Source organism: Penicillium angulare (assembly GCF_028827245.1).
Source record: "Penicillium angulare strain IBT 27051 chromosome Unknown utg000004l_segment0_segment0, whole genome shotgun sequence".
NCBI classification, from domain to species: Eukaryota; Fungi; Ascomycota; class Eurotiomycetes; order Eurotiales; family Aspergillaceae; genus Penicillium; species Penicillium angulare.
Genome location: NW_026623163.1, coordinates 401,783 through 427,397, shown reverse-complemented (window position 1 = coordinate 427,397; position 25,615 = coordinate 401,783). Strand labels below are relative to the sequence as shown.

Here is a 25,615-nt window from a genome sequence, read left to right as displayed (position 1 = left end):
GAGCTATTGATACTGTATAATACTGCTTAACAGTGCTTCCATTTGAAAGGTTTTTTCCCGGGGCAATGGATTGCTAATATTTTATATTACTGGTTCGTCATCTCACTTAGATGTTCTAATTAGGTCCATATAACACTGCACATGTGTAGTCCTCAACCGTTGCCAGTCTCATCTCGCGACATGATCGCGATCGGACCAGAGCACCTGTATATTCCCGATCATAATGCCGCCCAGCTGAATGGACACCGGGGCACCGACATTAAAATTCGACTTGAACTTGAACTTGAACTTGAACTTGAATTCTTCCGTTGACCGGGACTCTCACTGGCACCTGCTACATTACTCCCTCCATTTTTGATCGGAATTCTCTTCCATATGGCTAGTCTCCACGTTGCCCCTGGCAGATAATTTGCTGTACTTGTACTGTATCGTAGATCAAACCCTTTAACTTGAACCCGTTACATCTAATGTACCTACAAGTAGCACAGGTAGGTAGGTAGGTAAATGCAAAGATCTCTTGTTCATTTGCGTTTCGGCCTCTGCCCCACGGATCCCGGGCTTGAGGGATATAATATTTCACATTCCTTCTGAACACTTTGAATCATCAGCCAAATTCCAGGTTGCCGATCGGCATAAAGTTGTATTGGCTCTTGGGCAAGCCATAGTGGGGAAACCAAGCCAAGCCTGTACTGTATTCCGTGCCCCTAACCAAATCAAATCAAATCAAACGGTTCAAACGGGCCTTGGTACTTATCTGCGAAAGTCTAGGTAGCTACTTACTCTACACTGATTGAATTTGTAGCACAAGAAAATACGTATTCATGGAAGGTCAGTACTGTGCGGAGGTAAATATCTTGTAATGTAGGTACTTGGTGGTGGCCTTGCCACCTGCACTTTTCCATTACGCACTCTTCAGTGAATCTGGCCTCCACCCGACCAGGATTCTCAGTGGGTGCGCAATCGAATCGTGATTCCACCGTGGCATGTTCCGGATTCTGCATATAGGCAGCAGTCGCTGCGTGATGGATTGATTTTTATTTTTAAGGTTAGATTTTTGTGTATTGCGTATTGGGATGTGTTGGGGCCTGCATTACACTACGTACAGCTTTACGTTTAAGCTGCTGTGTCGCTGAATCATGTCTTATACGAACATTTGAGTTGGCCGCCTCTTCTGTGCTACTACTATCATGGGGAATGAGACAACACTTGTATTTCAGATATATCACTAGTATACAATATTGACATTTTATATTATTTCTCCTTTACTAGTAAAGCATAAAAATTATTTGATGAAAAGTTGTATCAAGCTAAACAAGAAATGAACCTAGCGTGACAGACCTCAGGCTTGAGAGCCATGTTAAGTAACTTGGACTTTGACATACTGCATGTCCTGAGACTTTCGAGGTTAGAGATTGTCGGTTTTTGTCTTTCCTTCGGGTACTGTACACATTCAAACTTGGATTCGGGGCTTTTAAACAATTTTGAGAAATTTCGAGAAATTTTGATGTTTTGTATTCAACGAAAGAGCATCAAAGTAACAAATATTTACATGTACATCTAACTATGCACCGACCACGGAGGCAAATGCCACAAATGTCGCCACTGGGACATTTGAACCTTATTTTAGGACATTATATAAAGACTTGGAAACTCATTCATACACGAGGATCAAGCAGTGAGCTAAATATGACAAAGTGGGAGTATTTCGATGGAAACTGGTTGGTGTTGCATGCTGGTGTGGTCACGGTGTTTGCTCCGCCCGCACAATTGGAAGGAGGCTCAGCTGCCCCATAAAAATCCCTTCTTTTAAGATTATTCTTCATGTTTTGTATACTCGCTCTTCTAAAATAGTTGACGGGTCTCTTATATAGAACTTTTTCTCGATAATCAACCGCTTGCCGGAAGAAATAGGTATAGACTATGCTGGCTACGGATTGAACACCAAATAGATTATAAGAGGGCCTGACATAGTTAGATAGACGGAGTACTCTGTCCGGGGGTTTCCCTAATTTCTATTTATCAGGGTTATTAAATCACCAAGCACCTTGCCTCTGGACTGTGGCTATTGCTTGCTTGTGCAAGAGACTCTGAATGATGCCATCTAGCCTTCTGCGGATGGGAATTCGTCCCGCAGAAAAGGCGGAGCCTTGCTTCCCGATCCAGGAACCGGGGGACCGGCGATGACATCGTTTAATCCTGGCCGGAAGTGGAACCTTGATGCCTGAGGCTCCACTTTCTCTGTTATCCCTGCCTAAGGCAGAACTGCCCTGCCACCAAACACGGTGGTCGCGTAGAGGAACAAAAACAAAGGAGGAAGGTAAGATGGGTGGTGAATAAAACCTTACTTGCCAAAATATTTCACCTGGCATCACCTGGGCACTCATGATCCCTCGATACACATGACGTTAAAAGCATGTCGTTCAAGTCTCATGGGTTTGAGACCTCGATTGACGTCGCCCGCCGCCAACAGTATCATGTTGCGCAATTGGCAGGCCACAAACGGCCCACGACAACAGAGGAAACACCTTTCGCTCCAAAGACCGAAATGAGAGACGGTTCAGTTTCTCGGCCCAAGCCACATGGCAAATTGGAGATTATAGAATCCACCCCACTTGAGTCCACTCGAGCCTCGCTAGGACCCCCTCCGACCCGATTTACTGCAAGCAGGATCCAACCAGGTCCAGCCTCGGCCGTTACGGCCCCAGGCGATGAGCACAAGCAGAAAACTACTGCATCTGTTACTATTCCGGGATCTAGCCAGAATCCTTTGCTCTTGTTAAAGAATCCAAAGTACGGGCTTCCTGATGCATTAACGGCTAATTTTGCGGCCTTGGGTGTGGGAAATATCTACCCTTGGCAGGCATCATGCTTGTTAGCGCGGGGCCTGTTATCGGGTGAGCGGCATTTGGTATACACGGCCCCCACTGGCGGAGGAAAGTCCCTAGTGGCCGATGTATTGTTGCTGAAACGTATTATTGAGAACCCTGCGAAGAAGGCGATTTTGGTTCTGCCTTATGTGGCATTGGTTCAGGAGAAGCTGAAATGGATGCGTCGTATTGTTCAGGATGTGCCGAAGAATGTTCCGGATGATGAAGAGGAGGAAGGGCAAGAGGGGTTACCATTTCCACGCAGGCGATGGAAGAAACTACAGAAGCAGATTCGTGTGACTGGGTTTTTTGGTGGAAGTAGGACTACGACTACTTGGGCTGATACGGATATTGCTATCTGTACGATTGAAAAGGTGTGTTCTAGTTGTACTTGGAAACTGCAAGAGGGTATTCTGATGTCTTTATTTCTCAGGCAAATTCGTTGATTAATACTGCTATTGAAGAATGCAGTATTGGGGATTTGGGAGTCGTTGTGCTCGACGAGTTACACATGCTGGATGATGAGCATCGTGGATATCTCTTAGAACTCATGGTCACTAAGCTGTTGCTATTGCAGCAAGATATTCAGATCGTGGGGATGAGTGCGACCCTATCGGTAGGTCAATTCTTTGTTTTTCTCCAATTTAATATGGCAGGTCGTTCTAATATCGCAAAGAATACCGAAATGCTGGCTCAGTGGATGAATGCGAGGTTTTTCATTTCAACATATCGACCAGTTCCTATTGATGAGTATCTTGTCTATGAGAATGTCATTTACCCAGCCGCGACATCTAGACAGCTGTTTCAAACAGCCTCTAAACTAACAGTGTCAACATCAATACAAGATACTATTCCTGCACATAGAATCATTGAGTCGTCGACATATAAAGAGCTCAACAACGCTGCAACTAACGCCATGGTAGCACTGGCCGTGGAAACGGCTACAGAGGGATACGGTGCGTTGGTATTCTGTGGAAGTCGCAATTCATGTCAACTTCATGCTTCAACAATCAGTGAAGCCATGCCTCATACTCTAGACAAAGAAGAATTGAGTCAGCGACTTGATCTTGTTGCAGAGCTGAGGAGCCTTGCGTGTGGCTTGGACCCTGTTCTTCAGCATACAATTATTAAAGGAACAGGTTTTCATCGTGCGTATCCTAATTTTTGGCACTCCGTTTACCTGGAATACTGACAAATGGTACTAGATGCTGGCATGACGACAGAAGAGCGAGAACTCATCGCAGCAGCCTATGATTCGGGTGTTCTGAAAATTCTTATTGCCACTTGCAGCCTTGCTGCTGGAGTTAATCTTCCTGCTCGGCGGGTTATAATAAATGGTGCTCGGATGGGCCGAGATTTGGTGGGCCCGGCAATGTTGTATGTACAGTTGAATCCTTTGCCCTGGGTGGGTATTAACTGACTCTTCTAGGCGACAAATGTGTGGCCGAGCTGGGCGCAAAGGGAAGGATGATGCGGGAGAGACGTATTTGATTTGTGTGAAAGCAGACCTTGAAGCCGTATGTGATTTATTGGACTCTGACATGCCTGCTATCGAGAGCTCTCTCGTTCCTGAAAAGCGAGGATTGAAAAGGTACCACCATTCCTTTCGACACCATTCGCCCTGGCTGACCAACAATCTATAGAGCTCTACTTGAGGCCATCGCAACAGGTTTGGTATCTGGATGTGAGGCTATCAAGGAATACGTACATTGTACTCTGCTATACCGCACCCTCGATCAGAAGCTTGCATATAGCATCATGAAATCAGCTCTGCAAGAACTGGTTGATGAAGAGCTTCTAATTTCCAAGGAAGACGAGGCGTATCATGCAACCCAACTCGGTCAAGCCGTTGTGGCATCTGCATTTGCCCCAGAGGATGGCCTATTTGTACATGAAGAGCTCAAGCGGGCCATCCAGGCGTTTGTGATGGATGGGGATATGCACGTCTTCTACATGTTCACTCCTCTCCAAGCAGCAATGAGCACGTCAATTGACTGGCAGATCTTCCGTGACCAACTAGACCTCATGGACGAGAGTGGCCTTCGTGCATTACAGTTCGTTGGTGTCGAACCAGGGTTTGTCAACACCATGTGAGTATTGCTTTGCTTCGGAAACCCCAGGCCCGTTGATGCATAGACTCACGCTATAAAGGGTACAATCCGGTGCATCACTGAAGGAAGTGACACCAGAACAAATCCAGAAAGCTCGTGTCTACAGGCGTGCATATGCGGCATTTCAGCTTCGTGATCTCAGCAACGAGGCTCCTCTATCAGTCATCGCACAGCGCTATCGAATCCCTCGCGGCACAGTCCAGACATTAGCTCAGCAATGTCACGGGTTCGCAGCTGGCATAGTAAAATTTTGCCAGCGGATGAACTGGGGCATGATGGCGGCTGTGCTGGATCATATGCGTGATCGTCTGGAAGCAGGCGCCCGTGCTGATCTACTTGAAATGGCTCAGGTTGTCTTTGTAAAGAGCTGGACTGCTCGGCTTTTGAGAGAGAACGGGTTTCGGAACTTGCGTGCGTTGGCAGAGGCTGAGCCGAAGGACTTGGTTCCTGTGCTTATGATGGTATGTTTCAACATTTTATGCCTGTATACTGGATTACTGACATCGGACTTTCCATCGACGAAGGTGAACCCACGCAAAACGCAGAAGAGCCAGCTTTTTCCTACAGAAGCAGAGAGATATGCTGTGAAATTATTGACAAAGGCAGAGACTATCGTTGGTTCTGCGAATAAGATTTGGGGTAAGTTGACTGAACCAGCCTGTTTGAACCTTTTGCTAATCTCTGCAACTTGTTTAGAACGAGAGATGAGGCTGGAGATAGAAGAGTAAAGGACAAACTCCTTGGTACAGCAAGAACATCGAGACTTCTACTTTGAAAATAGTGTATAATACCCTGGGCCTCTTCGGAATATTCAGAAAGTTACGAGCATATCAATCTAGAAAATCATTCGTATCACATTCAAACATGGCTATGTACTAATCCATCTCATATTGACATACCCAGCACATGAGCTACGGATTTATGAACTGAATCCGTTCAAGTTATTCTGCGCTGTAATAACATCTCCCTTGTCCACAAAATCAGCCAACATGACATTTGGCGCATGATCATACAGACCCTCGCACTCTGTCGCTTGCGCACCCAGACTTCCATCTCCAGTTGCCGCATTGGTAGTATCCGCTGCACCACGATCAGGAACATCAGCGCCAAAGATATCTACATCGAGGTAGTGGTTGACGAGGTACATGCGGCCCGAGGCAGATGCACCGGAGGGTCGATCAATGCTGCAGTCTGAGAATGTGGAGTCGGTCACGTCGTAGGGTGTTTCGAAGTAGTAAGCAAATTCATCGAGGATGTAATCCACTGTGCTTGTGTCGGCGCCATAATCTGGATATGGAATTAGTTTCTTTCCTTTTTCTTTTCGATTCCTCGCTTGGACGTCCGAAAATAAGAATAAGAATAAGAAGGATACTTACCAAGGAACGCAACAAGTCTCTTCCCACTATCAATCAAATCACCCAAAGTAGGCCAATCATCATACGCCAAAGGCTCGGACGGAGGAACATATGCATAACTATCAATCCCAGCACTAGAGAACGTATCCCCAAAGGTAGAAATATCCAACGAGTCCCCATTCGTCAAAAGAAGAGTCACAACCTCATTCGGGTTATCATCTAACCAGCTCTTAATAGTAGATAGGTATGCCTCAAGTGTACCCGCATCCTCAAGCAGACAGGATGTATGGCATAGCTCTAGAACACTGCTGTCTAGTAGGGACTTGTGTGTTTGGGCCTGTAAATAGCGAATACCCATGTCCAGCTGTGCGGTTATGTCGATATTCTGGTTTTGCTGGGGGAGGGATCCCACGAAGGCTGAGTCGTGCGATCCTACGAAGGTGATGTTTGAGTAGGAGCGCGTGCAGTACTCTGTGCGGCCGTTGCAGGTTGTTGCTGCGTCGGCGGCGGAGGTGGTCGGTGATGCGGTTCGTCCGAATAAAGAGGAGATGCTGGGCACATGAATTGCTAGGGCGGGTTCAAGGAGCAGTGTGCCGAGTAGAGCTCGGGTGAGGCTGTGAATGGGGCTCATGGTGGCGGTTATTGTTTTGTTTTGATCTGGGCTTTCCGTTGTTAAGCTCGAGAAACAAACAACAAATAATAAGATGAGGATATGAGGACTAGAGACGGATCTTCGAGTCTGTAAGGATATAGAATGAACTCGTTAGATCTTTGTCCTAAATCCGCCGTGGTCTGATCACTTGTTTCACCGGACATGACGGCAGCTATATACGTGTGGTAAGGTAAGGTAGTAAGACCAGATCACGCTTCAAACTAAAATTTCCAGCATTCCACATGCCGACGATCGTTGACCAGAATGGAAAATGGAAAATACACAACTGATCTCTATCATGCCCTCATGCTTGTCTGGCTTGCAGTGATAGGGCGTCAGCCGTGTTCCCCTGTGACTCGATGTAACCGCAGCCCCGCACTGCATCCTGAGCAGGATCACCAGGAACGGGAAACAGGGACGTACTAGCTTGCAGAGAGCTAGTGGATTTAGTATTCTGCTTATGGAGGAGTACATGTACATGTACTGGATTTGGTGATGGTACTCCGTTGTCGCATTCGGAGACTGGACCAATTATGGGGCGCGTGAGATGCAGGGGGATCCAGTGTGGTGCGAGTGGGGGTGTAGTATATCGGACTTGCCGTGACGATCGCGGGCGGGCGTATTGAGGCTTTTGTTAATCCGATGCCGATTTCTGATTTTCGATTTTATGCGGGTTTGTCGACTTGGATAATCTACTGGAATATGATATGATTCGGATAGGGAGATGTGTTTCAATCTTCCTTATTCAACCTTGGAAATATCATCGCTTTTGCCCAGGTGCCAAGGTGCGCTCATGCTTTCCCCCCTCGGTCCAACTTAGAAATTCTACTTCTTGTAATGATAAGAATTCATCATCTTATAATTTATTTGAATATACTCAAGTGCCCTTAATATGGCCGACCTTAGAAGGGTTCTCCGATCCTTAGAAGGATATACCGTTCAGCACTGCGTCACTTGAGTAGATTTACGAGTACAACTTTGGAACTTGAAATGTTTATGACTTTATCAATCTATTCCAACATCCTTTCTCCCACGATCGGATTCTTCGTTCATAATATTAGGCAAAAATTGTTCAATACTTTCTTAGTGATCAGCTTTATCTCACAAAAGGCTCTATCTTCTCATCTGCAGTATGCCAGTCGAACTTGGACATCAATAGAGCTTCAGTATAATACTTTCTACCCAGCCGAAACATGTCTACATTGCGGCTCACAGATTCTGTCGCCAACAGCCTTTGTCGCCCATATGCTTCTTCTCGACGATCAATTGGAATATCATGGCAACAATGGCCGAGTTCCTGAGAATGTTCCAGTTCCATCAATCAGAGTCAACACTTCGACTTTCCCTTATTCAAGGTGGACCTGGCTAGCATCTTGCTATTATCGAGCAGGTCAGTTCCACTTGGTAAAACCCCTAGCTCAAACTAAATTCTTAAGCAATAGTGGTTAAATATGCCTCTTCCTCAAAGCTGCATCTTACAGGAGTTGGTTCAATCCACCTTCGCGATTGATCACCTTACTGTCCACCCAGAGATAATGATACTGCTCAGATTTTCAATAAAAGTGATATGCAGCAGTGCAATAATACACAATTCGGCAATTTCGAGATATCAAACGTCAGTAGTATAGACCCAGAAAGCAGGAATGGTGAAGAGATAAACCGTCTTCACGGCAAAACATCGGATATATCTTTCATTCTCACTGCTGGGAGATCTTTTGTCATGTCCTAGGGAATGAAGCAGTCGAAGAGAAGCTTGATACTATGGTCCTGGCTGTGGAGAGTTGCTGGTCTAAGCGCACACAATGGGAAGTCCGAGTCCAGTTTACATGTTTGGATGCCCATTACTTGGCCCAGAAGAAGTACTATGACATACACTACCAAGAGTGCCTGGACTTTTTATACCATTGCGATATTCACCATAGCCCTTGGGTCATACCTGAAATTCAGAATGTTATCAACTTGGCTCGAGCACAAAAAGCAAGTCAGAAGAGCTCTCGCCTTATTACACTTCCACTTCCACTTGACATCTGGCTGTTAGTGTTGGAGTCTATCTGCCCTGTTGAATTCACCCAATCTGATGTACAGGGTACGCGTAACGCATTAAGTGTATTTGCAGTGGATTTACCGGACTTCTTCTGGAAATGCAGATTGCGAACGCATGGTGAATTGTTTCTCGAACTGGACTCCATAGAAGAAGCGGACTGCGATTCGTTTGACTGGCCATTCTTGTATTTGAGCCTGATGGATCTATTGGCTGATACCGATTGGCTTAAGACTAACGGCTTGGTGAATTGAAAACGGGTGTTAAAATCAATCAAGAAGATTGTAAAGATGATGGGAGAACCTCTGGAAGAAGCATATGCTGTTCAGCCTACAGATAGTTAGTGGGCTTTGTTCGGCTTGATTAGCATCGATATACCTGCGCGATGCCGTTGCTTAAAGCTTTATTGCAGACTTTTTTGTTCTGCTAATGATGGGCTACGTGTTGTGTATAACTAGTTGACTCATGTTAAACATAGTTAAGGGAATCTGGGAATTAAGGCACCAAGGCATAGTTAAAGACACCAACATTACATTATACGCTCTCGCTTCTTTAGGTAGTTATGTTTGTGATAATTACTGAACTCGAAGATCAGTTCAAAATGTCAATTCTATTACTATTGTCATTTGCTGTGACAAAAGTTCCAAAATATACCAGATCATCAAATCAACCAGCCTCGCCCACAAGTATTCCGGTGGCTGGGAGGCTCTTTTCGGCCCCTATTGGAAACGGCCCGATCCAACCTTGGACCGGAGCTCTTGAACTCTCGTTCACAGCGGGGAATAGTAGCCACCTAGGCTCAGTAGGCCAATGAACAGGTTGGCCAGACAGGCATTATTTTGCCTTATTTGAGTCCGGGGAAGATCTGGAATAGTGACTAGATGGATTAGAAAACCCACCGCTCGTAATGTATAAATAAAATCGATAGAATTTGTATAGTTAGTTATAGTTAACTAAGTTACGGTGTTGTTTAGGGTGATCCTATTCAAGGCAGTAATCAGGCATCAACCGGGCGCACTACTAGCGCATTGAGCTGTGGCCGCTATACCCCGTCGTACTCGTTATCTCCACATGTTTACCACCGAGCTCAACTTCAACTCCAGGGTTCCAGCTTCAACCCCGACTCCAACCACAACCCGCGACATTTTATATCCTCTACATTGCCACTGCCCACTACCTGTCGAATAATCAGAGATTCGAATTCACTACGCGCCGACTTGCCGACTTCCTTAGCCTTCGGAGCACCTCGCTGGTCCGGCCACGTCCTCCCTCTGTGACCTGTCGCCAGCAATGATCATTCGAGAACGCTCATGAGCTCGATGGCAGAGGGCAATGTGGCGGGCTGGGAACAAGAGGATGAGCTTGATCTTGGCCCAGAAGAGAACAATTCCCACCTTCCCGATCATGGCGCTCATCAGTCCCCCGGGCTTTCCCCGCAGGAGCCGGAAGACGAATTGAACATCAAAGAAGATCATGCGCAGGACCACGAATCGGAGAAGACCGTCCAAGCGATCCCTGACAGTCTCCCGCAGACTCCGCCAATGAGGAATACAGAGTTTGCTGGAACCCCAGGGAGTCTGGATGAGACCGCGTCTACGCCAGATGATTCCCCGTCCTTACATGTGAGTACCTTTGCGATTGTCGAATCTCCATTGATGGCCTTTCTAATTCATACCAGGACTCCGTAATCTCATCGCAAAGCAGTAGTGCCCTGCTGAACCGAGGCTCACCGAGGACCACCCCAAGTCCGGCCCATCGTCCCTTTGACCTTCGTTTCCAGTCTCGACTATCGTCATCACCTTTGAGCGCGCCAAGATCGGGCTCGCCATATCTGGCTCATTTACATTCTCGACAATCATCAATAACAAGCCAGGTCTCGCCGACGCCAGAATCGGAACCCGAAGAAGCGCCGAGTCCTTGGGATGTGGTGCGATGGACAAAGCTGCGAAAGATTACGGGGCAAGCATTTTCGGAGATTGGGAGACGAAGCTTTGGTAGGCCGACTTGTTTGGCTGTGTCGACGACTATTGTTCTTGGTACATCGAAGGGCATCATTCTGGTGTTTGACTATCAGCAAAACTTGAAAACTATCATCGGAACAGGGACAAAAGGTTTGTGGTATATTACCCAAGTCTTTCTGACAGCTTGCTGACCAACAAATTTAGCTGTCGAATGCGGGCCAGTCACCTCTTTGGCTTTGTCTGCAGACCATTCCACTGTGGCTGGAGGCCATGAATCCGGCGACATCTTCACATGGGAAATCTCACGATCGGCTCGACCTTTTCTCCATATTCCCCCAATCCCAGAAAAACAAGTAGAGGCGCGGACTTCTGATGGCCATATTTCCGGATCGGCTGTCATCCATATGGGGTTTCTAGGAACACGACGCACTGCGGTGGTTTCAGCGGATACTAGAGGAATGGCATTTTCGCATTTAGCAACAAGAGGCATGGGCGCGGTCGCGCGAACAGTGAAGATAACTCGAATTCTTGGCCGATACCCTCCAACATCCTTGGAAGAGATACGACCCCGGAAGCCTAGCTCTGTCTTGGCCTTTTCACCATTGCCCCTCGGAAATGTAGAGCAGCCGTCCGACTCGTTAGGCCTTGTTGCTATGTTGACGCCTTATCTTCTGGTGATCGTGTCTACCACTCCAGTTGCACAGACCCAGCACAAAGCGCCGAGGCCAAAGGAAGTTCCCTCTCATAGCGCCATGACTGGAGCCTTGGCTTGGTTCCCTGCGATCCGCCTGAAGGGCAAAGACAGCCAAACATCGAATACCAAGCTCGTCTATTGTTGGTCAAATGTGTTAACTGTGATGGAGGTGACTGAGGCCGAAGCTAGTGAGCCGGCAGACAAAGACAAGCCACCCAATCTTGCGTTTAGAGCGCGCAGTAGGTGGAAGGCTGACGAGCCCATTGTCGCCGTGCAATGGCTCAGTCGCTCTGTTCTCGCAGTCTTCACAATCACCCAGCGACTTCTTATTCTAGAGGACCACTCCATGCACGTAACGGACTCGATTGATCTGGTGAGCCGGCATATATACCACGCTGATCTCTTTTCGTCCCAGCTGCATGCCTTGGTTGAGCAGCTGGATGAAGAAGATACATCGATGCACGGCGTAGTTGCAGATGCGTTTTTTATGAGTTTCCGTGCTTATAAAGGACGTTTATTCCTTCTCGGCTACAACGAGGCCTTAGTTGGTAGTCTTTCCAACTGGGCTGATCGGCTTCTGGCCCTGATGGAAGCGGGCGATTTCATCGCAGCCATCCGCTTAGCGACTTCTTTCTACACAGGAGCTGCCGAAATGCTCACAGTAGGCCTTCCCGCAGAGGATGTCCTAAGACAGCCCATAGTCCAAGAGAAGTTATTAGAGATGATCTCTGCTTCCCTCAAATATGCGTTCGGCCGAAACGCGGAGGCAGACAATGGGAGGTTGGAAACCCAGCAACTTGAGGAATTGGCCGAGGTGGCTGTTACTGCCTGTATCTATATGGCAGACTACGAGTTCCTATGGGAGGAAGTCTTCACTTGGTTTGAAGAGAACAACTCTGCGGGAATTTTCATGGACGTTCTTGAACCACGTATCGTTGATGGGACGATCCGTTCACTGCCCCCGGCCGCTGTCAAAGCTCTCATCAACCACTTTATCATTGCTCACTCGGCTGGGCGTCTCGAGGAAATCATATGCCTCCTTGATACCACGACTATGGACATTGATCAATTAACGACTCTCTGCAAACAACATAATTTATACGACGCGTATATATACGTTTGGAATCGCTGTCTGCAAGACTACGCGGGCCCACTAGAAGAACTCATAAGGATGATCCCAGCCCAGACCGAGCTAGAGCCCGCTGTCAACGGGGCGGATGCCAACGACACGAGTCGGTACACAAATGCCATGAAAATGTTCCCCTACCTTTCCTTCGTTCTCACGGGTCGCATTTACCCCACCGGAAACGAGATGGAAGAAACCGAAGCCTTCCGTGCCAAAACTACCATGTATCAATATCTTTTCTCGGGTCAAGTGTCTGGAACAGAGCCCGGGAACCTTTCCGACGAAGAGGAGTCTTTCTCACACTTGAAAGCCATGCTTAAATTCGATACCTCTAGCTTTATGAGCATGTTCAACGAGGCATTCGAGGACAGCTTCCTGAATGAGCCTGAATCTGAGGAGGCTCTCGCCTCCGGTGTCTCGATTAACCGACAGTATCTGATCAGCATTTTACTTCAGGTAATGGATGCATCAGTCTTCCCTCCTTCTGATACCATTTACTTGGATATGTTTATTGCACGCAATCTTCCAAAATACCCGCAGTACATTCTTCTTTCGGGCACCACTCTTCATCAAGTCTTAGTGCGCTTGTGTCAGTACCCGGAGTTAGAAATGGCCGAGGACTGTGAACTGAGTGCGGAATATTTGCTATCTCTATACCACCCACCCGACATACAGAGCATGTTACCCTTGTTCAAGAAGGCTCGATTTTTTCGTATCCTCAAATCAACGTACCGCTCAGAGAAACAATACCCAGAATGGATTTTGACATACTTTGAAGATCCAGCAGATAAAGAAGCCATTTTCACTGCTCTGCATGATTGTTTACGATCGGGATCAAGTCTCGGTAAAAAGCAACGGAAAGACGTGGTAGATGTGGTGAAGAAGCATGCTAAGGACGTTGCTTATATCAATGTTAAACGAGCAGCAGAGACGATGGAGAACTTGACCCCCAATACGCATGCTACATTCTTACGAGTACTGGAAGAAGATCCACACAACCAGTATCAATACCTACTGATACTGGTTGAGCCGTCTCGCCAAGCTGGAGAAACTCAAGCATCGCCCTCTGTTGAGAATTGGATGCTTGAACGCTACGTACAGCTACTTTGCAAATACAACCCAACTCACATTGCTGACTTTGTGGACGGTATGCGAGTTGGGGACATACATCTTGATCAGCTACTACCGGCTATCGAGGAAAGTGGGGCTATAGATGCGGCGGTACTTCTCCTCGCACGACAAGGCCATCTACGACAAGCCCTGGATCGTCTTATTTCTCATCTGGGTACACTTGAGTCTGGCTTGGTTGGAATTCTCCAAAGCGTAGACGAGGCGCCAGACTCTTCCAGCGCGCTTGAGGCCATTGATGACCTTCTTGAATCGCTGAAAAAGTATGCTGGAGTGGGAACGTGGATTTGCCAGGGCCAAACAAAGACCGCAAAGCAGTCGCCACCCAGACTGAGTACCAACGGTCAACGTGAAGCATCGCAACCCGAACAAACGCTGGCATTTGATGAGGGTCTTTGGTTGGATCTCATCGAGGCGGTGGTTCGCATCGCAAGCCATGTATTCGCGGTGATGAGAGAACGTCATATTGAGGAGTCTGCGCAGTCTCAATTAGTCTCTACTCCCACCCATGGGAACGCTGGCCAGTTGACCACCTCTTTCCGCACTCTGGTCCAGCAAGTATTCACCTCCTTATTGGCTAGCACTGTGAAAAGTAAAGGGGATGGAACAAATGGTGAACGTACTGATGTGTCTTTCCTCCGAATTCTCCGCGCATTTCTCACACGGGCTGCGAGCTGGTCTCCTTCTCTTCTGGAGCTGCGCGCGGTGCTAGCCTCCGTCTTCTCTGCATACTCCTACGAGAGATCCCTTCTGACCCTCGCCAATGGCATATTGGACCGTGATCTCTTCGTGCATGTGGACGAGGTCAGTCATCTCCGACAACAAGGGTGGCGCCCCCGCGGACAGGTCTGTGAGATCTGCCGACGTCGGATCTGGGGCCCCAGTGTTGGTCCCGCGCAGTGGACAGTCTGGCAGAAAAAACAAGCCGACGACCATCAACGTCGTATTGCTAAACGCATCGAGGAAGCTTACGATCCGGTCACTGAGCGGGGTAAAGGCAAAGCAGCCGCTGTGGGCGCGGGCCATCTGCAAGTAGACCATGCTGGCCCCAATCCTGTCGGCTCTGATCCTGAGCACGAAAATGAGCACGACGAGCACGGGCAAGATGCAGGGGTAGAAACGAACGGGCCTGGGGCAGAGGGCCGCCCAGAACCCATTGTCGTGTTTTCTTGTCGACATCTTTATCACCGAAAGTGTGTTCTAGATGCAATTCCTATCCATGGTCGCCCCACTGATGGACCTGCATTTCGGCATGGGAATGCCGATTGGGCTGGCGGCGACCTCTTCTGTCCGGCATGTACATAGTAGACAGTAGCGATTTCTTTCATTTTTTAAATTTTTTTTTTTTATATTATATTTTCTTTTTGTCCTTGCCCGTGCCTTTTAGTCCTTGGCCGGAGATTTTACAGGGATCGCGCAAATGCGATAGGTGGGTGTGTCATATAGGTTCATTTCCTTTTCATTTTATTTCCGTATTTCCCCCTATATCCCATTTCGCACTTCTCTTCTGCAAGAAACCAAGCAAGTTTGATTTCCGATCTGAATTCCGTCTATGGTAGCATTCTTTAGTTTGGCGTGCATCGTTCCCCGCCCGCATGATACTAATGCATGGCGCCCCCGGAGAAAATAACGCCATAGAATCCCAGCGCTAGACCATTTCCCCTCTACACTTAATACGGAGTATAGAGAATGTAGTTATCTCCGGCTTATAGATCCCATGGCTTCGGCTCGTGCAACCGTGCAGATTGCACTACCGACTGCAGGTACCCCGTGGCTTCGGGACTCATTCATTCTCGAGGAAACGTACCCCGAGGGGCTGACTGGTTTATCTGTGACACTCCTTGTGGGTGGGGTCACATTGAAGGATTTTAGATCAAGGTAGAGCGTATTTGGCACTGATCAACCATTGTTTGGCCTAAGAGGGTATGTCGAGAAGCGGAGATCACGGGAGTCCATCGGGGAAGCCGGTTTGGCATCTATACTGCTTTGAGGATCTGGATGTTGTGATTTTATGATTTTGGTGGAAACGAGTACGAAGAATTGAAGGATTGTGATCATCTAGGTTGCATTTTTTTGGTTTACCTGCTCTACTTTGTCTAGACTCATTATGGTTTGAACTTGTTGCGCTAGTTTAGAATAGAGGCTCGTCAGCACTAGAGTTTTGGTTTGAACACGTTGAACTATACACCTGTACACTATGTACACTACCTACGGACTATTCCCGGTACCTGGACCAATCTACTTTGCATTCTCTACCCAGTAAACGTGATAGAATCATGGAATCTAGAGCTACAAGGTTTTTCCCCCTGTCCAGTCGGTAGTTCCCCTGAAATCAATCATGGTTCAATGATGAAAAAGAAATTTTAGCCTTCTAGAACGCCATGAGGCGGATACAGATGCCGAATCAACGGACCGACCTGGATAGAGCCAAAGGATCAAGAGCGCAAAACCGCGAAACCGAAGCAGAAAAGCTTAATTAAGTGGGCGCGTCGTACGCGCCCATTGGATTGAGGTTTGCCACAGTTCAGGATCACTGGATGTGATTGGGTTTATCTGGTCTGCGGTAATCTGCGACCAACAGATGAGAACAACCAGTGACCATCGCAGCAGGCTAGACTTAACCGTAGACTGGTCGGTACCAACGCTCCTCTGTGGAGCCCGGGGTCATCAACCTGACGAGTCAGCAGCCGCAACACCATGATCGCCCTGTGGTTCCGAAACAGCCAGGGTTAACTTTTCCCAGTATTGGAGACTCCACCTTTCAGCACCCTTTTTTCAAGTTCTGGGCGGTCGAGTGATTCGATTCGATTGTTGAAACTAGGGGGATACATCCACTTTGCTTCCACCAAAGAGATTGTAGGAAATACATCAAAAAGGTACAGAGTATACAAATGAAGGATTGATCTGCTTTTCCCGCTTTGCCTTCCTTCGCGCTGGGGCTAAACCTGTCCTATCTCGTCTTGCATCCCTAGTGGGGTTGCACTCGATAACTTTCTATGCATCTGATGGCCTGATTGATTGTGATGGATTTTATCGCCGCGCGGATGATCCACGCAATCCTCCTCGGAGGTCATTTTTTAATGTATGTACCTTTAGCCGATAGAGAGAACAGTCTCGATTCAAAGGTTCGGATTGAATGGGACCCAAAAAAGAAGAAACAAAAAGCATGAAAGAAAGGATCGGTTCAAAGGCCTCAAAGAAGAGACTTCTGGACAATAAAGTCCGCTTACAAAGGGTCTCTCTATCGGCTTGGTTCCGGGCCCCACGTTCCATTGTATGGTTCGACCTATAGATAATGCGGATATCGATTCCTCCAAAGAACTTAGTACTTTCACTACTGTCGTTGTGGATAAGGTCTCATCCTACTCACTGTGTTTCAATATTCAGGACCCGCCGTTCGGCCAGGGTCCCTGATCCATTCTAGTCTAGTATTCTGCCTCCGCGTTTCGCATCTCTCACATGGGCCCTGTCATGCATGTCCCACTGGAGTCTCGAGATCGGGTCGGGTGGATGCAGGCCCGCCACCGCGTGGATCACTTTTTTTGTTCTCTTCATGCAGTCGCAAGCCCCCTGGGATATAAGACTTGCATGCATCTCCTGTCTTTCATTTTTTTTTCTTTTCTCTCCAACCTCCATCGACACTTCGTCCTTCCTTTCAAATCTCTCGTGCGTTTATATCGCCGTGACTTTCCCTTTTACATTCCTTTTTGCAGGCCAAAATACAATCCCTATACGGGCTGGATCATTGTCTTTTATTCTGCACTACATTCCTTCTGATTATTACTTGATTGATTTCCCTGTGGGACTATAGATCAAGAAATATATCCAGACGAATACCTAGTCTTTGACAGACACATACAATTCTTCAAACTTGAAGTCACTTCTACTATTCTATATCTATAGAACTTTTGGAAAATCACGGCAATCATGCACGTCCTTTCTACACTCCTTCCCAGTCTGGGCCTTTTTGCTCAGCTCAGCACTGCAGCTTATACCCTGCTCGATGATTATGGTACCGACTCGACCTTCTTTGACAAGTTCTCTTTCTACACTGTGGGTCCCCCTATGAATCACTTTGCATTGGGCGTTAAGGCGGGCGCTAACTGTTACGGCCTAGGATGACGACCCCACCGAAGGATATGTGACCTATGTCGATCAGTCCACGGCCACTACCGATGGTCTAATTAGCGCTTCGGATGGCGCTGTCTACATTGGCGTTGATAATACCAATGTTGCTAGCGGTTCCGGTCGCAGCAGTGTCCGTCTCACCAGTACCGCCACCTACAATGAGGGTCTTGTGATTCTGGATTTGGAACACATGCCCGGTAGTGTTTGTGGTTCTTGGCCCGCATTGTAAGTTGAAATAAGATGTCCAATTGTTTGCTACTCATGGAATTTCCAAAAAACTAATTTCTATTTCCCCTCCTTTTAGCTGGATGCTTGGCAGCGATTGGCCCAACAATGGCGAGATCGACATTATCGAGGGAGTCAACCAAGACAACACCAACCAGATGACCCTGCACACCAGCGATGGTTGCACCATCAACAACTCCGGCTTCTCCGGTACCCTCGACACTAGTAACTGCTACGTCGATGCTTCCGGTCAAACCAGCAACGCTGGCTGCGCTATCACCGACTCTTCCACCCAGTCCTACGGTGATGGGTTCAACAGCGCCGGCGGCGGTGTTTACGCTACCGAGTGGACCAGCTCAGCTATCAACATCTATTTCTTCCCTAGCTCCAGCATTCCCTCCGATATTACCGCTGGTACTCCCGATCCTACTACTTGGGGAACTCCTTCCGCTAGCTTCGCTGGTAGCTGTGACATTAGCTCGCACTTCAGCAATCTCCAAATCGTCTTTGATATTACCTTCTGTGGTGATTGGGCTGGTAATGTCTGGAGCTCTGGAAGCTGCTCCACCCAGGCTAGCACTTGCGATTCTTACGTTCAGAACAACCCCACTGCTTTCAAGGAGACTTACTGGAGCGTGAACTCCCTTAAGGTTTACCAGGATAGCAGCAGCACTAAGCGCGATGATGTCTCTCACAAACACGCTGCTGCTCATGCTAAAGGTCGTCGTGCGCCCCGTCCTGGACCTCGTCCGTCTTTGACTGAGCGTCGCGATACTCTGAAGCACGAGCACTAGATGTATTCTTCACTTGTGATTAATTCTATGGTTCGGGTTTGGATATGGATTTGGGTTTGAATTAGTCTTGGTACAGGTACTGGGCTTGAGATCAGGGATCAGAGATCTTTTGATCTTCTTTTTTCGATCCGCTGGATTCGGTTTGTCTTTTATACTTATCTTCTTTTCTTGCATGGCATCTGTCTTCGGGCAGTTATCGGCATCTTCTTGTTTATATTTTATTTTTGAGATGGTTTGACGATATGTTTATTTATGCGCGATGTTTTTGGAGTACGAATACCCCCTACCACTCGTTATGTTATGAAGCATTTGAATTGCATGGCACTGCAGTTATACCGTTCAATGCATACAATTGAAAAGCTCAGTTCAGTTCTTTTGAAATTAGATTATTCTAAACTCCACGTCTCTAGGTATCTCCATTAATCAATCCTATGTAGTATATATGTACAAACTAACACTGACACTATCCACTCACTACCGAAAATATCTCCTCCCAAACCTCCACAGCCTGACACACCGTATCATGATCCGTCCCCTCAACTGTCCTCGAAACAAAAGTACTCTTTGACCCAGATACATCCCAGCACCCATCAAAATACTTCGGCCCCCGACTACCAACCATAGCATCCTTAGTCGAATGATAAGCCCATATCCTTGCCCCACCAGCACTGGCACCCTCCAGCTGTCCCTGTTTCTGTTCCCTCTCCACAAGCTCCCGCGCACATACCGCATAATCAGAACAAACCCCCCAGTTCCGTCCGTCTCCCTTTCGAACACACTGCAGTGCCTCGCTATTCGCTCCGACAGTGTTCTCTGTAAATATATACTGACCTACAAGATTAGTAAGCTCCGCTGCCTCCTTGCGTGGGACGCCATAGTCGCGTTCTAAACGCCGCCAGTTTGCATCGAGGAATGTACGATCTTCTTCGTCGCTTGTACTGGGGCCTATGGAGCGGAGGAGTGCCCCGCTTGATGCGAGGACGGGGGAGGCTTTTTTGACGAAGAATCGGGGTATATGGTGCCATAATGAGAAGGCCTTTTCGGGTATATATTGGAGTATTTGCATGGATGTCATTTGGGAATGAGAGATATCAACCCATGGTGCTGAAAGTTGGTTAGTTACTTGCAATTTCTCTAATTTTGGGTGTAGGGAAGGGTGGGGGAATGAAAATACCCATGAAGAATATGTTTGGAGTTATTAGTTCTGGACACCTTTCCCATGTATTGAGTAGGTAGATTGTCCCGGCACTGTGGGATACAAGGCTAACTCGTTGGATATCGAGATACCTCAGTAGACGCGGTAGAATATCGATCCATGCGTCTATGCGCTCGGCCAAAGGGACATCAGTCGAACAACCCATTCCTGGTCTATCAACTACGAGAAGTCGTACACCTGCCCGACTGGCGAGAGTATGCATTGGAATGCCAAGATATCGTGATGCGAACATTCCTGGAAGGTAGAGCAGGGCCGGGCCCGTCGGGCAGCCTATGTCTGCGAATGAGACGGTGAGGAGGCCATGTTTTGTCTCTAGTGTTGTACGGCGATGGAAGGAGATATTGGAAATTATACTGCTTGGATCAGAGTCAGACATTGTCATTATGTGCGATGTTGGTGAGACAAATGCTGATGTTGATGCTGATGTTGTTGTTGAGTCTTGTCTTATATGCTGTGGTGAGGTCCATGTCCGTCCGTGTTGAGTCCGTGTCTTTCTTTCAAGGTGGATGGTGGCCCCCACCTACCCCATTTAGACTAGTGGAACATCTTGATTGAGATCTTAGCGGTGAAAATCCGTTTGATTTCGGTGAACTTGATTGATCTTATGGTGTAGGTTGGTTTTGAAGTTGGGTTTACTTGTACGACTTGTGATTTTGGTGTATTTTATGTGTGAGACAAGCGTCAGCCTCAGGCTCATGGATTTGCTTGTTGGCTGCCACGTGAATAGCCACGCACGATTTGACGGGCGGGTTCTATATTAGACATACTGTTAAATTCGGAGATGATTGTTTTAGTTGATTGGATAAGTAAATATATAACGATAATGGAGAAATATGAACATCGTTCGCTAGTGAAAGCAAATGGGGTGGTTGGATATTAGATGAGCAGCTTCATTGTTTAGATGACTTAGCTCTGCTACTATGTGATAGTACTTCTATTTGACAATATATACGGAGAATAATATACAGTTCTACTACTACATCATGATGACCAGATATGTATGTTTGATTTATTCCCACAGATTCCCCTAACATTTTTCTTGCCGGGACCCAGGCCGTAATTCAAGAAGTCAGGCTGCTGCATCCCACAGCCTATTATATGGCTTCAAAAGTATTGACTGTACAAAACTAGCATTGACGAAGTGGTTACAGTCCGGGTTTGGTAGTGAACCCGGATCAAAAGGATTGACATAGGATAAACAGTATTAGAAAACTCCTTACGGCCTCATTTTGTTGATGAGCCCGGGGTCTTATCTTAGTCTATAATGTTGATATGCCAGGCATTGTAGACAGATATAGAGCGACCATGATGTAGTAGTGTTCAAAGCGAAAGGTATGGAACTGGCGGTCGGTCTTGGTCCATGTTTTTAAGTGAGTATAGCCTTGACAACAATCACAGACGATTTTCAACTTTGTATGTTTATCTGCAACCTGTTCCTCAAAGGCGTTCAATTCTTCGGGTCTATTACCAAATGAGAGAGCAAGCACAGACAATGTTGGATCACTATGGTCAATGCGCCTTTTTAAATCACATAAATCAAAGCTGCCAGGCACCAGATAACCAATATGCTGTTCTGTTTTACTATGCATAATGGCCTTGTTTTGCTCGTCAATCAAATCTGGGAAAGCTTAACGAACGTGGAGGAATTGAGTATGGAATAGAAGTCGCTAAGGCTGTATATTGACTCTCAGCTCTTGAGAAAACCGTGCTGTTAATTCGGCTTCTTTATTCTCTTCAGTCGAGCCTTGAGGATTAAACGATGTATCCATTCCCATTTAATCTCCATCAAAGAGAACAGAGTCGCCCATGTAGAGTCTTAAGAGCTGTCAGTAGTTCTCCGAATAGACATCTACCGCTATGCTATTAGAGCTATGTGGCTGGGAAGTCCATATGAAACGCGCAGAATGTCTAGTGTGCTTTGAATTTCTCACGTGGAGCATTGACTTCCTGAAGAAGATCGTCGGCTTCCTGAAGAACATTGTTGGCTTCCTGACGAACATCGTTGACTTCATGACGAAGAAGATTGACCACCAGACGAAGAGTTTTGATCTCTTTACGAAGATTCTTATCTTCCTGATAAAAATCGTTGCCTTTCTGACGAATTGCGCAGAGGCTCAAGGTCTCGCGTTGAGGACCCATCTGGCCACTTGACGGCGAGTTCATAAGACTCATAACTGCGACTGTGTGGGGTGAGGAAGAAAGAAAGCCCATGCTAGGGAATATGGCCTCTATATATGCCAGGGCTGCAAACACCGCATCGGGAGACTCCGAATAGGAGATCTCCTAATAAGACTTCTTTGATGTGAAGGACTGAATAACCCTGAGCGAACCCTTATTAGGCGACATAACTGCCCATAATGTCAGTGATTCCATGACAATAGCATCCATAAGCCAAGGAAGCCTTTCAAAGTTGACAGAGCTGCTGTTCAGGACCAAGACCACGAAGCAAATACATCGCACCCTTCAGGGATTTATCAAAAGAGGCAGAGCGATCGCATCAAACTGTATATCAAGCTCATTAATCTCTCAAAGAAGTACATGTTAGTGTTGTTGTTGTTGAGGGTTGAGGTGCTCAAGATTTGAATAAGTTGGCGGTTTCGGCTAATGGGTAACACCGGAGCCTTTCCCATGGACGCGGTATACTACCCATGGACCTTTTATGGGGTATAGATCTAGATTGGTTCCGGTCTTATTTTTACATCGGCGGTTCCTGGATCTATGAACAGGAGGGACTTGGATCGGTGGGTGAATCGTGACTTGGACGTGAGTTCCGCATCCAGTAAATGTATTTTGTATCTCGTAGGTGTTATCTCATTAAGAGAAATATGATTTAAAAGCGTGATTAGTGCTATTTGTACTATGTAATTGTGTAGTAGGGCTAAAAGGCTGTCAGGGTGCGGGTATAGAGTTGAAGCATCGAGCTGCCTAATTGGGCCATATACTTTCAGCGTGAATCCTTCTCTCTTATATACTCCGATATTATATGTATAGTAGTCGTCAATCTCTACCATTATTAGTACTAGTACCTCGGTCCATGCGCGGACTCTAGTTCCCGGTGAATTTATTCGAGCAAGTAACCAATTAAACGCATGCGACCGGGAAAAGTCTAGACCCACGTAGATTGGATAAGAGAAGGTTAATGTATCGCGATTCTGTTGATTATGGCGCCATTGACAGCTAACGTGGTTAGAGCTGAGGCTCAGAAGTAAAAAAAAAATTCAAAAAAATTCTATGAAATAAAGAGAAAATACGCGATGCTTTTCATCTTCTCTTACTTTTCTTCTCTTACTTTTCTTCCCTCTTTTCTTCCCTCTTCCTCATCTTCACCTTTCCTTCTCTTCCTTATCTGTCACCCCGCTGATCCTTCTCTTCCCGTCTTACTTGGGCTTATCGGAGCCGATCACCTTCATAATGGTTTCCGAGCAGAGTCAGTTCGATGAGGAGAAGAAACAGGGTGGTTATGCGCTGGGAACAGAAGTAGATGTCTCCAGTTCATTTGAAACTATCAATGCTTTGGTTGCTGAAGGTACGCGACATACAATCCTCCCTTGAAATTTGAAGGTTCTCTTATCAGCCTACTAAACTTGGAAATCAACATCAGACCACGAACATGATATTAAGTTGCGCACCATGTCCTGGCAGAAGACTGCAGTTCTTCTAGCCGGCGATCAGGTCTGCTTAGCCATTATGGCGCAATCCTGGTCTCTTTCGTATGTTCCTCTCACCATAATGAAAGCCGACAGAACACTTTGCTAACTGGATTGATTGTACAGAGTTCTGGGCTGGGTCCCTGGTCTCATTACCATGGTCCTTTCGGGTATTCTCTTCTGGGTTACCTCCATTACTATGCACAAGTATATTATGAAACATCCCCAAATCAAAGATATTTGTACGTGCGCGCATTGCGCATTGCGCATCTAATTGCATCCTCTCAGCTCCCAGGTTCATTTCTAACTAACACTCCGCAGGTGATTTCGGTTACTATGTTTTCGGTCAGAGCAAGATCGCATACGTCTTTTCCTCCTTCATGTTGCTAGCCAACAATATCCTCTTGATCGGCTTCCATGTCCTTACCGGCGCGAAAGTTCTCAATACCTTATCCGGTCATACTCTCTGCACTGCAGTATTCTCTGTCATTGCAACAATTATGGGCATCATAATGTCTTCTCCTCGAACTCTGCATCATGTCAGCTTCATGTCTATGTTCTCTTGTAAGTCTATTCTATAAATCTTATACAACACCCCTCCACAACCAACCCCGACCAATTCTAACTCACCTCGCCCAGCCGCCTGCATGGGAATCGCAATCCTTCTCTTCCTCATTTTCGCCGGTATCGAAGCAGCCCCAGCATACGGATATAACGGGTACTACCCAACCGATGGACCCGTGAAAACATACGCCTTCCCCCTCCCGGGCACAACATGGGTAAACTGCATGAACGCCGTCCTAAACATCACCTTCCTCTGGGTCCCCCAGATCCTCTTCCCAAGCTTCATCGCCGAAATGGAACGTCCCCAAGACTTCCCCAAAGCCCTAGCCGTCCTCGCCACCATCTCAGCCATCCTCTTCATCGTCCCACCAGTCATTGGCTTCAGATACCTAGGCCAATACGCCACCGCGCCCGCCTTCGGTAGTCTAGGCGTAACCGCGTACAAGAAAGCATCATTCGGCTTTGTTATCGTTCCCACATTAATCATCGGGGTCATTTATGCGAATGTTACTGCGAAGTTCATCTATCTTCGCATTATGGGCAAATCAAAACATGCACACAGTAATACTGTTATTGGGTGGGGAGTATGGGTTCTAGTTATGATTGGTATTTGGCTTATTGCGTTTATTTTTTCAGAGGTTGTGCCTAGTATGGGTGACTTTTTGTCTTTGCTTGGTGCGGCTTTTGATTCATTTTTCGGATTTATTTTCTTCGCGGTTGCTTATTGGCAGCTTAATCGGGGGAGTTTGTTTAATGGGTTGGGTAAGACGGCAATGACGTTGCTTAATGTTTTTATTTTGGTTGTGGGGTTGTTTTTGCTGGGTCCGGGTCTTTATGCTGCTGTTGAGGCTATTATTACGGATTATTCAAGCAGCGTGACGCCCGCTTTTACTTGTGCGAATATGGCTCTTTAGGTTTGTTTTGGATTGTGTTATGTTTGAGGGCAGCTTTTTATTTCGCTAGTCTCAAGTTATAGTTGAAATAACACTTCATATCTATATGGTATGGTTGTATATTGGAACTGTGTACATTTGCCGCGAAGGGTTGAGTTTCGACATGAATTTGGATTTGGTAAATTCGACATTTGGGTGGGAAAGTTGTATGAA

General features: G+C 46.8%; 7 protein-coding genes across 7 annotated transcripts; 4 read left to right on the top strand and 3 right to left on the bottom strand.

Moving 5' to 3' along the window:
• Positions 1-2,413: 2,413 nt before the first annotated feature.
• On the top strand, positions 2,414-5,706 carry N7478_004092 (Helicase C-terminal; the record flags this gene model as incomplete). Its single annotated transcript, XM_056920306.1, has 10 exons — positions 2,414-3,241; positions 3,301-3,483; positions 3,544-3,823; positions 3,944-4,015; positions 4,073-4,244; positions 4,297-4,458; positions 4,511-4,957; positions 5,019-5,439; positions 5,503-5,617; positions 5,675-5,706. 10 exons carry the CDS (start codon positions 2,414-2,416, stop codon positions 5,704-5,706), a joined length of 2,712 nt encoding a protein of 903 aa, XP_056778343.1.
• Positions 5,707-5,897: 191 nt separating this feature from the next.
• On the bottom strand, positions 5,898-6,964 carry N7478_004091 (uncharacterized protein; the record flags this gene model as incomplete). Its single annotated transcript, XM_056920305.1, has 2 exons — positions 5,898-6,265; positions 6,355-6,964. The coding sequence occupies 2 exons, from the start codon at positions 6,962-6,964 to the stop codon at positions 5,898-5,900; spliced, it is 978 nt and encodes a 325-aa protein (XP_056778342.1).
• Positions 6,965-10,345: 3,381 nt separating this feature from the next.
• Positions 10,346-15,240, top strand: N7478_004090 (CORVET complex membrane-binding subunit VPS8; the record flags this gene model as incomplete). The annotated part of the gene is made up of 3 exons (XM_056920304.1): positions 10,346-10,648; positions 10,705-11,137; positions 11,192-15,240. The coding sequence occupies 3 exons, from the start codon at positions 10,346-10,348 to the stop codon at positions 15,238-15,240; spliced, it is 4,785 nt and encodes a 1,594-aa protein (XP_056778341.1).
• A 2,622-nt stretch (positions 15,241-17,862) lies between these two features.
• On the top strand, positions 17,863-19,082 carry N7478_004089 (glycoside hydrolase family 16 protein; the record flags this gene model as incomplete). The annotated part of the gene is made up of 3 exons (XM_056920303.1): positions 17,863-17,988; positions 18,053-18,288; positions 18,368-19,082. 3 exons carry the CDS (start codon positions 17,863-17,865, stop codon positions 19,080-19,082), a joined length of 1,077 nt encoding a protein of 358 aa, XP_056778340.1.
• Positions 19,083-19,505: 423 nt separating this feature from the next.
• On the bottom strand, positions 19,506-20,674 carry N7478_004088 (alpha/beta fold hydrolase; the record flags this gene model as incomplete). Its single annotated transcript, XM_056920302.1, has 3 exons — positions 19,506-19,511; positions 19,558-20,118; positions 20,351-20,674. The coding sequence occupies 3 exons, from the start codon at positions 20,672-20,674 to the stop codon at positions 19,506-19,508; spliced, it is 891 nt and encodes a 296-aa protein (XP_056778339.1).
• A 1,532-nt stretch (positions 20,675-22,206) lies between these two features.
• N7478_004087 (uncharacterized protein) lies at positions 22,207-22,470 on the bottom strand (the record flags this gene model as incomplete). The annotated part of the gene is made up of 1 exon (XM_056920301.1): positions 22,207-22,470. The coding sequence occupies one exon, from the start codon at positions 22,468-22,470 to the stop codon at positions 22,207-22,209; it is 264 nt and encodes an 87-aa protein (XP_056778338.1).
• Positions 22,471-23,709: 1,239 nt separating this feature from the next.
• N7478_004086 (uncharacterized protein) lies at positions 23,710-25,423 on the top strand (the record flags this gene model as incomplete). The annotated part of the gene is made up of 5 exons (XM_056920300.1): positions 23,710-23,824; positions 23,900-24,008; positions 24,072-24,187; positions 24,267-24,509; positions 24,585-25,423. The coding sequence occupies 5 exons, from the start codon at positions 23,710-23,712 to the stop codon at positions 25,421-25,423; spliced, it is 1,422 nt and encodes a 473-aa protein (XP_056778337.1).
• Positions 25,424-25,615: the final 192 nt, after the last annotated feature.